The sequence below is a fragment of the Corvus kubaryi genome, unplaced genomic scaffold, assembly GCF_017639235.1.
Source record: "Corvus kubaryi isolate FWS band 111438036 unplaced genomic scaffold, C.kubaryi_AGA036_p1.0 37396, whole genome shotgun sequence".
Lineage (NCBI taxonomy): Eukaryota > Metazoa > Chordata > Aves > Passeriformes > Corvidae > Corvus > Corvus kubaryi.
Genome location: NW_024581135.1, coordinates 16,894,591 through 16,906,793, shown reverse-complemented (window position 1 = coordinate 16,906,793; position 12,203 = coordinate 16,894,591). Strand labels below are relative to the sequence as shown.

Below are 12,203 nucleotides of genomic sequence, written 5' to 3'. Positions count from 1 at the left end.
GAAATATTATTATTAAATGTATCTATCTTTAAACTGCAAGTATTTTCATTTTTCTCTCTGATTCAGGACAAGGACAGATCAAAATAAGAATAGAAATCAGGGCTTTTGTTCAGCTCTACAGTGAAATGAACAGAGAATGGCAAACAGACATGTCAAGCATGTTAATCTAAGCAAGTAGAATAAAATTAAAATCAGAATTAGAATTTACATATGACAAAAATAAAGGATTGATTTTAGAAAGCCACATATTATTGTAAATTAAAGGAATTCATATAAGAAGAGGCTATTAATTCCTAAATGTCACAGGAGACAATTTTTGCAAAACAGAAGCCAGAAATTATTACATATGCAAGGTATTTATAAAGTCATTCAATTTGTCTGTTTTAATTAGAATTGAAAGAAAAACAGAGTTCCATCATTGTTACACCATCATCTTTACACTACGTATTCCAATATATTCTTTTTCTGTATTGTTTATTTAGCAGTCCTTGAATTATTTTTACAGGAATCATCCTGTACCATTACAGCTATTAAAAATAATTAATATCAGAATTATATAAATTTTATTTCTGTTCTATTTTGGAGATTTTATTAATGTAACAAGAAAAGCCCCTTCCACTTATTCAAATAGAAAAGGCATAAAGTGCTCAGGGAAAGTTTCTGTCTTAACTTACTCCCAAAAACCTTAAAATTAAGTAATATAAAACCTGCTGACTCTTAATTTTTTTCCTTTTACACACTCCTCTGTATCCTAGGATCTATGAAAAGGGAAATAGTTGTAATAATTACTCATACTAATATATTGCATTATAAAGATGTTACAGGAAAGTAACAGAAATAGCAGTTCATTATCTTTCTGTTGCTAATTAGGCACTTGCACTTTTTTTCTGGACCCAAAAATTTAAGAAAATGAGAGCAGAGATATCTGCCAGAGAAAAAAATACTGACCAACAAAGGAGTCAAAGCATGGACCACCTGTTTAAACACTGAAGTTTTAATATCGTAATGGAGGTGTCAAAAGCAATTAGCATAACAGTCCAGAGGACTTTCAAACATTGTGTCCACTTTTCTCTTAGGAGAAAAAGATCTAAAGATCTACATATAAGGAAATAAAAGCCACTACCAGTAAGTATGTGAAGTTTTTAAGAATAGCATATGTTCTTTTTCTGTGCCAACAGAAGACCTCAAACTTTGATTTACCCATATGCTGGAGTAATCTGAAAGAACACAAGTTTTACCTTGAGGCAGAAAGACATGTTTAAATAGCTCTACAACTTAAGACAGCTTTCTGGATCATGGAACAACAAGTTTGGGTTTTTTACTGTATTGAGTAACAATCAAAGATACACAGTAGAGACAACAGGTAATCTCCTTTCACAAAAAAACCACCAAAGTAATCCCAAACTCTGGCCAGATTTTAAACATTTCTCATGGTTTATTACTTCTTTTCTTTGAGCTGAAAATATGGGGTTTGGGCTGCTAAGAATGGTGAAGGCATAAACCATCAACTCCCTGTAACCGGGAGTAAGAGCAGCGACAGCCTCACCATTCCACTATTTCCTACCCTCTCCTCATCAGTTCCATTTCAGCACTCCAGGCAAAATGGTTATTTACACATTGTATGGGGTAAATGCAGAATTTTATTTTTCAAGAGTGCAATGTAAATTCTTTGAGTCATTATAAAGCTGAAGTCTCAATTTATCCTGCAGCCCACCTACATAAAGCACGTGAAGGGCTGCATTCTTTGAGAGTTCATCAGGAGCCATTCAGACAGTTTTAAGTATCAATGCACAATGTGGTATAATTGAAATATCCAGGGTACATACAAAGGAATTTAATACATAACAGATAAAACCATGCTAAAATTGGTGTAACAGCTTTTCTATGTAATAAAAAGCCAATATCAGCACAGTTTCAAAAAATGATATTTTAAAAATTGGCATATTTAAAAAACAAGTGTCTTTTTCAGGTAATGTGAAACTGGCAGAGCTTTGAATAGAGCAAGAATTCACACAAAAAACACTCTTTCATGCGAAGTCAAGCCATTTATCAATCAAAATCAGGTCCACAAGTGTTACAGTAATAGAAGTTTGCATTTGCAGATACAGTTTGGCATTTTTGAGACAGTTAGTCCTGACAAATTTAAAAAAAAATTAATCTCAGTAAATTAATGTCACATGTAACATATTCTTCGTCCCTGAAATGTAGAACTCAAGACATTTAACTATGTGCATTGTGGTTATTAATCAAAATCCAAGATGTCTCTAGAACATCGATGACAAAAACGGAGAACATTGTAGGCAGATACAAATCACAGTTGATGGAAACAAACTGGATGCAACCAACACATCAAAGGAAACTAAACCAGAAAAGAAATTGCTTATTTTTCTAAATGACATGTATTTCTTCCTGTTCAGAAAAAAAAAAAAATCCTGATTTTCAAACGTCTTCAATCTCAGACTTTTCACTGCAACTAGTCACCAATTTTCCAAATCTAAATGGACAACACTGTCCAGAACAAATCTCAAATATTGAAAAACAGTAAGTTTTCTTAAGTATATTATAAAATTCTAATACAACAGAGCAGTGACAGCATCTCTGCAGGCTGAACTGTGTGTGTGCCTTTAGGCTTCTTGATGAACATTTTTAATCAGTGGGGAACCATGTCACCCCCATTGTACCCCCATAACTAGAAGGAGATTTGGTGTTCACTAATGATAGGCAATTTAAGAGGATGAGGAAGAAGTCACTTTAGCTGTTTTTCTAACGTTAGGCCTGAATATCTCAAGCATAATTCACATGAAGTCATGCATATAAACTAAAATGCTGTGATTTGCAGTTTTATAAATTGATGTAAGAAAATGAACTTACAAATAAATGGCACTGTCCCCCCACCAAAAAAACAAATTCCACACAAACTTCTCTTAAGTGTGCCACAGCTGCAGACAAAGGCCTAAGGTATTTTTTTTAAATCACTATAGCAAGGAGTTGCATGCTGACAAGAAATAGAGATGAAGACATGGGTGTACATTTGAAATGATCTGAAGCCCAAGCAAGAATAGGTATTTATACTACCTCTGAACCTTCAGGGAGTTTACAGAACCCAAAGGATAGGAGATGAGAAGATACAGAGATGAGATGAGCCTGTTAGAGACAGACACAACAAAGAAAGTAAAATAAAGAAATACAAAGATGAATGATACAGCTTTATACATACAGATTACACATTTTATCACGGGTACAAGGAAATGTGGAGAAAGAAAGAATAAATATCAGATGAAAATGTTCATAAATACAAGTTATATTTTAGTCACATAAAAACCTGTGGAAAATACAACCTGATTAAAATTCATACATCTGAGAAGACTCTAAAACAAGAAATAGAGCATTAGCTAATTTAAGCTAGAATTAACTGTCTTTGAGTTTGCCTTCTCTTCAAGAAAAGCTGAAGCAATTCACCTGATCCAGATCCAACGCTTCAGAAAACTTGTGTGTATATCACTGGCATTGGTTGCAACTTACTCCAAAAATGGAAATACATGGGCATGTACTTAGGAGTGCCTCCCTACCCTTTTCATGTGGCTCCAGGCAATGCCCACCTTTCTCCAGGTGATAGTATTGACATGGGAGTTTCACATGCTGTAAACTTGCTCTGAGTTATGGCATAAATCCTTGAACTGATCTTTAGGAGAGATAGCGAAACTGAAGAAGGTAACTAACACCAGCACGTAACTGGGAATTTTGACTTTCCAGGATATTAAAGGATGCTATCCTAAAATAGGACAAGCATTGTCCAATACCTCTGCTTGTGCTCATAGTGCCACAAAATGATGAAGTCCAAACCAGCCCATCACACTAATCAAAATAACTGGAAAAAGGCTTAAAAAAGAACATGTCAAAATGAACAGTTTCAGCAGCAGCTCATGCTGTTAACTCCAAAGATCCCAAATTGGATATGCCATTGCTTTCTTCAAGCTCTTCAGTATACCAATAAACCTCTCCTTGGAATTTCAGAATTTCTCAGAATCAGACATGATGTGTGGTGTAATGCAATTTTTACACTAATAATGTGCCTGCTCTGATGTCAAGGGAGAAGAAGCTGTTATAAATGGCATAAGTATGAACAGAAATCAGGCAGAAGATCATGTAATTGTGGGTAAATAACACTTCAGCAAGGTGCGTGAAAATACAAGTAACTTAGCCTGCCATACTCCTCTACCAAGTTCCTTCCTCTTGGACTTTAATCAGTGTAAGGTGTCTGTTAGATTTCATCTTATACACACACACACATATATTAGAAACATATACACCCCCTAGACTAAAAGTGAAATAGACAGTCAAAACTTCTTTTCCTAACTGCATTTTCATAGAATCAGTTATTTTTTTATGCCACATATGCTTAAACTCTGAATTTCAGAATCCTTTTTATAAAAGGGGAGAGGTTTATGAAATTATTTTAGCATTCCTCTAACAATAGAGAGGTGTCATATATTTACAGTTGTCTTTGGCTTTTTAGACCATGTCATAGGAATTTACGAACACAGGTCTGATGTACCAGTGTCAAACCTACTCATATCAACAAAAATAGGTTAAATTGCTTTATAAAACAAACTTTTTAAAGATGATTTACTAATGAAAAATATTCATATTTTTACCTGTCTTTTACAATATTTATGCTAAAATTACTTGCCACCCTCTATTTTGGGTATTTGGTGTCAAATTAGCCCATAAAAAATCATTTTTCCTGCTCTTATGACAAATTTGACTGTTGTTTTTTATTGGAACATCAAAAGCAGGCTTTTAATTCTCACAGTTTTGATGCCTAATGAAAAGTGAAAGTTAAACACAGCATGGCAGCATTAAAAATGCACGGTAAACCCATAGCACCCTGACATCTTAGCCCTGCAGAGGATGTGAAGAAAAGCCATTGTAAACAAAAGATAATACTACTAAATACAAAGCAAATCAATTAGATGGTCTGACAGACTCTTAAACAAAGAAAACTGGAGGGAGAACATATGTACAACTATCTTCCAGCAAAGATATCACAATGGCCTGTCAATGGTGCTGCCATATATTGAATTAATTTATGTATTCATTTTCAGACTTTGCTCCTGAACACCTGAAAATTGACACACTCATAAGGTACTATTGTCAAGAACTTGGACAAAGAAGGGGGTTTGAAGCCTCAGCTGTACCACATAACCCATGTATCAGGAACTTAAGGCTCTGAACCACCTATTTTATGATCAACAGATTGCTAAGGATTGTTTTCAGTTCAGCTGCCTAACACTAACCCCAAATTTAACCAAAGTGAGAACTTCCTTTTGTGCAGAAAGTGTCCAAGTTCCCCCGTCTCATTTCAGCAGGAACAAACAAGCAGCCCTTCTAAAGCTCCTGGCACATGCTCTTTATGAAAACTCCTGTCTCTGATAAGGGTGAACTGGATTGTAAGTTCATCAGTAGTACCTGAGATGATCTGTTTCTCTCCCCGCAGTCTTCTAGGAATTAAGCTTATCATCCAGAAAGTAAAAGCAACAGTATTTTGATTGCTTCTTTTCATTAAAAGGAGAGAAAAATACTGAGAGCAATATAAGAAACATTTTACCTTCATACATTCTACACAATGTTTGTGGACAAACGGGAATAAGCAGATTAAAATGCTGCCTTGAATGCATTTTACCAGTTTGTTCTCAGGAAACAAGATGTGTCTTACAGCACACTCTTGGACAATACCCCTTAATTTTTCTTTCTTTTACACATATTTAGCTTTTGCTTTTACATGATTCAAAGTTATATTCTAACAACTCATTTTTATATTACTACAAATAGATTGTACAGACACTCCACAGCAATCTAAAAAGAAACACATAGCTCTAGAGTGAGTGTAACACTGTAGCCGAACTCCAGCATTTGGGTCGTGAGGCACTGGCAGAGAAAATGATCAGAAATGACCACTGCTACCCCTGGTCAAGCTTCTAAGAACAGCATAGTTCCTGAAAGCTGAGCATTTCAGTGGAGATTCCAGCATAATTTACACACCATGTACTATGGCACTTACACAGGGTAAGAAAATAACTACGAGTATGCCAGAAGAGGTACAGTTAGTGTACCTGAAACTAAGCAGCTCTCCAGAATTCTCTTTTCCCACTTTTTAAACCCTGGAGTACTCGGGCAATAGTTGCCACTCAGACCCATAAGCTGCTTATTTGCTCTTACCTTGAAAAGGGAAAAAATTCTAGTTCCTTCTAAAACAAAAAACTTAGACTAGATTTTCCTTTTCTAAAGCTAATACTAATTTCAATGCAATTCAGGCAATAAAATAAGATTCAGACTTTTTAATGTAACAGGGCAAAGGATGGTAAGAGAGAAACTTATAATAAACAAATCCTCCTTGTTTTATCACAGGGCCATCATCGATTTTGAGGAGGTCAATGCAGAACACTGCCAAACGTGCATTAGCACTTAAAGGACGCAAGTGGAACAGCAATGCTTCAAATTGATTAAAAAACCTCTCTGTCCAAAAGGTTCATGCTTGGAACTTTTCACTGTAATTTAGACAAAAATCTGATATACTTTCACATAAGCATCCCTAGAATTATTGACTCACTAGAGGTTATTCTATTTTTCTATATACATATATAATTTCTATTATGTCTATTGGTGCATTTAAATTAACACAGTAAAAGAGACTAAGAGTTTTTTTTAACAGATGTCAGAGTACTCTGAGACATTTCTACACAAGCACATAAACTGTGCATTCAGCATTTTTTCATCTTGAAAAATAGAGAGAGACAAATGAAAAACTGTAAGAATATGTCTCCTGACTTAGAGAACCACTTAACCACTGAGTATATAAAATTAGTGTGTTTAATGTGGACTTAGATGCTGTCCTGATGAGAATTTATTGGGCCCCCCCCCCCCCCCCCCCCCCAGCAGTGGAATTTAGGAAGAGCTGGGAAGTTTGCCAGAATAAACTTGGGCAAAAGCAAGATGTTTCTGGAGTGAATTACTGCATCAGTTCCACTAACAGACACAGAAAGTTACCAAAATTGAGCTCATGATAATGTCACAGCTTGCCCTGAGGGTTTTTTTTAAGACAACTACTGCCTATTTGTAATATAAGATCTAGTGCAAAAACTTAATGGAATGCAAGCTGCCATCTTACATCCCGTGGAAATTGAGGAACAGGATCATTATATCATTAACTTTCTTCAGTTTCTCCTGAATATTTGCTTAAAGTCATCAGCAAGAGCTGTATAAATCAATAAGAAAGTTGCCTTAAAAAGGATGGACAATCATCCTACTTACTTTTACTCTTGTGCATCCATATGCATAATCACACACATCTTAGTAAATGCTGTTTTTTCCTTACTTTCAAAATGATATTTTGACATAATTAATGTTTCTATTTAATATCCTCATCAGATGAAATTATATGTTGCCTTTTAGGTCTGAGAATCTTCTCCAGGGAAGCAACTAGATTTAGATCTCTTAAAACTACATACGGCAATGATTGAAAGAAAAGCTTCTTCCTTGCAATCAAGTTAACCTTTACATCAACAGCCCCATCCTTCCAGATCAGCCACATGAATACTCTTTGCCCTTCTCTCCTATGCCTCAGAGCACACAGATTCCTCTTGCAATCCTGACCTTCCCTGTGCTATGGCTGTTTCCTCACTCCCCACTTCCCAAGGTGATAGGGGAGCTCAGTAGGGCTCTGAAACAGAGTAACAGCAGGAGGGACTGAGATTTCAGTACAGTTAAGGTGATTTCTGGAATAAGAGTTAAGTGAAAAATATTTGCAAAATTTGGCTGCAAATTTCATAACACAGACCTTTGTTTATGCAAATAAGGAAGGGGCAGTAAGAAATGATCTTTCATTATGATGACTTGAAACAATAATACAGCTTGTAAAGTCTTCTGTAAAAGCAAGGAAAGGAAAAAAAATTATGTTAATATTTTACTCTAGAACTATTCTGCAAACATTTCTCATTTGCATTACCCTGATTTTCCCAAAAGGGATCTTCTGAAAGAACAAGGTACAGCTCTTGTGACATCTTTCCAACAGCGTTTGCCTCATTTTTCCACCCCTCAAACTCACCTATAAAATCTGAAGCAGCAGTTGAACTCTAGCTAATGCATACAGTGTTGTAGACTTAGAAACTATTTCAACAAACCACTACATTTTAAACAAATAGGTCCTGGATAGACAACAGAAGTCAAAAATATTCCTTCCTCTTGCACTCCTGGCACTGATGGAGCCTGTCCACAGTTCAGAGCAATCCTGTGCAAACATGCTCAAGCTCAGTCTGAGGGATTACACAGAGCACCTGAAGTGCTCCCAAGCTGAGCTGCACTGGAAATAACATGCCATGCCAGTTACCCAGGATGGCATGGCACACTAGCACAGCTTCCAATACCTCAGCGAGCTCCCTTGAATCGCTCTGCCCAGCCCTGAATTGTGCAAGATACTCTAATTTCAAATTTAAGCAAGTATATTTCTGAATGCATAAGATGAGCCACGCTCATGCAAAAAGGTACAGGGTATCTTTTCAGAGCAGAATCACGCTGTTAAGCTGTGGGTACAAAGCACTTGCAATACCGAACAGGCAGATGTTATTGAAGGCTCAAAATGCAAAATAAAGCATTACCATTTTTATCCATGGAATGGGGCTCAGACTGCTTCTTTCCAATATCAGCAAAGGATCTTACAATTGGGATCCTGTTGCTCAGCTTCTTCTGGTTCTGATGGTGATGCTGTTTGAGTAATGCCTCATGCACTCTGTGACGAACATCCTCACTGAGCTGCCCAGAACCCACTTGCTGGTCCAGAATCATATCTGAAAATATACACATAAACTTAATAAAAGATGGGAAAAAGGAAACATTTTATCTTTTAAACTGCAGTAAAAATTATTAGCACCCTACAGGATTACAAATTAAAAGCATCAGTCCATTAATAAAACAGAACTAAATGGGAAGTTTTATCTAGAAGTGTTTCACTCTCGGGGGGAGCAAGACTGGGGGGGTAGGGGGGAGGGAACAGGGAGAAAAGGATGCTATTAATATAAAAAAATCCTTTTAAAATTATGCAGTTCAAAAATTAAGGTCACCAACGACTTTGAAGTCAGTCCTTAAGCACTCCCATACATAACATATTTAAATCCAGGGTGTATAAGACGTCTTTTTTTTCCAAATAGCCCTTATTCTATTTCCTACAAAGGAAATGGCATGCTGTGAGGAAACAACTCTTTTATTTCCTTTGTACTTACCACAGGAAATCACAGTCTAACCCTTTCTTTCTTTCTTGTAATTATAATTACAATACTTTCGGTGCAATACAGGGAAAGCTCAGGTAAGACAACACAGAAAAATTTGCTGCATTATTTGTCGATGCCTAATACAATCTATTTCTACTGCTAGATGTACTGTTCCAAGAAGAGGATAATTTCAAGGAGGCGTGAGTGAAATTGATCCCCCTGCTAAGAAATTACAATCTTCTTTGCAGTCGACTAGCAGAAAATGGTCTTATGTACTCATATTCAACACTACTTGTATACACAGGCACTCCTCTAGAAGGTGGCACAGCCCAGTGTGGTGCTTTTACACCAAAGCACACAGAATGGGCAAAAAACAGGAGGAGCTGGAAGCCACCATGCTGCTGGAAAGTAGAGTTGCCATTACTGACATTTCGTGGGGTGAATTCCATGATTGGAGTGTGGCTATCGATGGCTACAGGCTGTTCATAAGAGACAGGAAAGGAAGGAGAGGCCGAGGGGTTGCTCTTGATATCCAGACAAGGATTAAGCATGAGGAGCTGTCTCTGAAGAACAGCCAAGAGCAGGTAGAAAGCCTGTGGGTAAAAATCAGAGACAGAGGCAACAAAGGGAACTTCATAGTTGTGGTCTACACTACAGGTCAGCCAATCCAGGGGAGCTTGTGGATGAAGCCATCCTACTCCAGCTACAGGATGCATCACGCACGCAAGCTCCACGCTGAGAGAACTCGGATTGTTAAGCCTGGAAAAGAGAAGGCTTTGGGGTGACCTAATTGCAGCCTTCCAGTACCTAAAGGGAACTTAGAGGAAAGATGGGGCAAGACTATTTACAAGGGCACGTAGTGACAGGACAAAGGGTAATGGATTTAAATTAAGAGCAGTTCTAGATTATTAGGAAAAAAATCTTTACTCTGAGGGTGGTGAGGCACTGGAACAGATTGCCCAGGGAAACTGTGGATGCCACATCCCTGGAGGTGTTCCAGACCAGGTTGGATGGGGCTCTGAGCAACCTGGTCTACTTAAAGGTGTCCCTGCCTACAAAAGGGGGGTTGGAACTAGATGATCTTTAAGGCCCCCTTCCAACCCACACCACTCTATGATTCCATGATTCTATGACATTATGTGTTTCAAACGGGAAAGAACTGCTGAGAATTTTGTGGGATTTTTTTTTAAATTATTATTTGGGGAAATACTGCTACCCACAGTAATGATGCTTAACAGAAAAATAAAGGGGAAAAAAATTGTGTATCAAATCAAATGTAACAGCATTTAAGTACACAGCTCCCTTGTATATCAATTGGAAGAAACTGTACTGCACAAAAATAGTGATATAATAAGAGGAGTCCAAAATTCCTTGTACCGAAAATCCAGACAGCTCATGATTCTGTGCTGTAGTCAGATTCATATCTGCCAGTAAACTCAGTGGAAAAGCAAGCAGAGCAGGAAAAATAAAAAGCAGATGCATCATCAGTAGAGACATAATTTGTCATGTCTTTGATAACAGCCAAGAGCAATAGAAGAGAGATAATAAAAGGTATTAAATAACTATGGTAGTTAAAAGCAGAGTTTAATTGCTAACAGTCACCTATGCACTGTGTATACACTTAAAATACACAAGTTTTTCTGAAGTTCTCAATATCCACATAACAAGCCAATGCCTCACACACCTGCTTGAGAGCTGAACAAGAAAAAACCTGCATGTTTCACTTGCGATGAAGAGGCTACCAACAAACCTACATCTCTACAGTGACATGCACACAGAAAGACCAGGATGGGGTCCAGGTAAATGCAGCTGCCAACTGCAGATGTGACTATGAGCAGTGTATCCAGAGCTTTGCAATGAAGAATCATGCAGAGGTTTTCAATGCTGTACTGGGTTCTCTCCAGCAACTACAGCCTGTGCAGTATCAACAATGGGGTTGGCCAAACAGCTCATACCAAGGAGTAATGTTGCCCCATATTGTGTCCAAACTAATAAACTCTGGCTTCAGGGTGCTTCACCTGAGCCTGAAGGGTACTCTTATCTCCAGGGTTAACTCAAACACAATCAGGTCAGTTAGCTTTGCACTCCCAGTCTAGACAGAGGGCTTTTTATCACTCTAGACCCTAATGAAGGAGAGAGACAGAGGCATAGCAGGAAGACAAATGACAGAAAGGCAAAGGAGAGGGTAACACAAGTTTGAAGAAAATCTTCAGCAGAATATTTTAAGGAGACAAGAATTTACAACACATGAAAAATGGAAAGCAGTCTCCAGTTGCAAGAAAAATATTTATTTTCCTCTTCTACTCTATTGCCTATTGAGACACACCTCTGCCCTAAGGAGATGACTATCTTCCCCTTAGACACCCTTAATACATGAATTTGCGTGTTACAATTCCCTAAACAGGCCAGTACTTTATGTAACATGACAGGGGATCTTCAAAAGAAAAAAATAAATAATAAATAATAAATTTATAAACCAGGGCATCTGTGATAAAGCTCAACTCAAATTATCCTCTTCTTTTCTTTTTAACTCCTGCTGAACAAAATACAAACTGTAGAAGGTACAAAACCAAATATTAACTCCTTTGAGTTGGTCTAAGACAGAAATAAAAAGGAAGAGCTAAAAAAAAAGGATTCCTCTATAACAGGTCAATTTAGGGCAGTGGTCATCCCCTTGCTTACAGATCAGTAGAACTCCACTTGTATGGTGTCATTCCTGGAATAACAGTATTTTCCACAATTAAATATAAAAATGTATTAGCTGCTGAGGATGATGTCAATATTTAAGATTCTCCATTTGAGGAGAGAAAACTACAGGAAAAAGAAAATCAAATCCCTATCCTCCTCCTTTCCCTAGATGTTCTGCTAGACTTGTTAACAGTCATAGAAGCCACACCGTTGGTGCCAGTGTGGTGACTAACAATTTTTATTTCCTGCCAG

At 37.2% G+C, this 12,203-nt stretch overlaps 1 protein-coding gene across 11 annotated transcripts in view; it reads right to left on the bottom strand.

Moving 5' to 3' along the window:
* Positions 1-12,203, bottom strand: part of SLC4A10 (solute carrier family 4 member 10) — a 154,495-nt gene that overhangs the window by 47,548 nt on the left and 94,744 nt on the right. For all 11 annotated transcript variants that reach the window (XR_006018292.1, XR_006018291.1, XR_006018290.1 and 8 more), the window contains exon 6: positions 8,655-8,843. Coding sequence is in view for 8 of the 11 variants with exons in the window: in XM_042041606.1 (XP_041897540.1) it covers positions 8,655-8,843 (189 nt within the window). In the remaining 3 variants the exon portion in view is untranslated. The remainder of the gene's footprint in view (positions 1-8,654; positions 8,844-12,203) is intronic.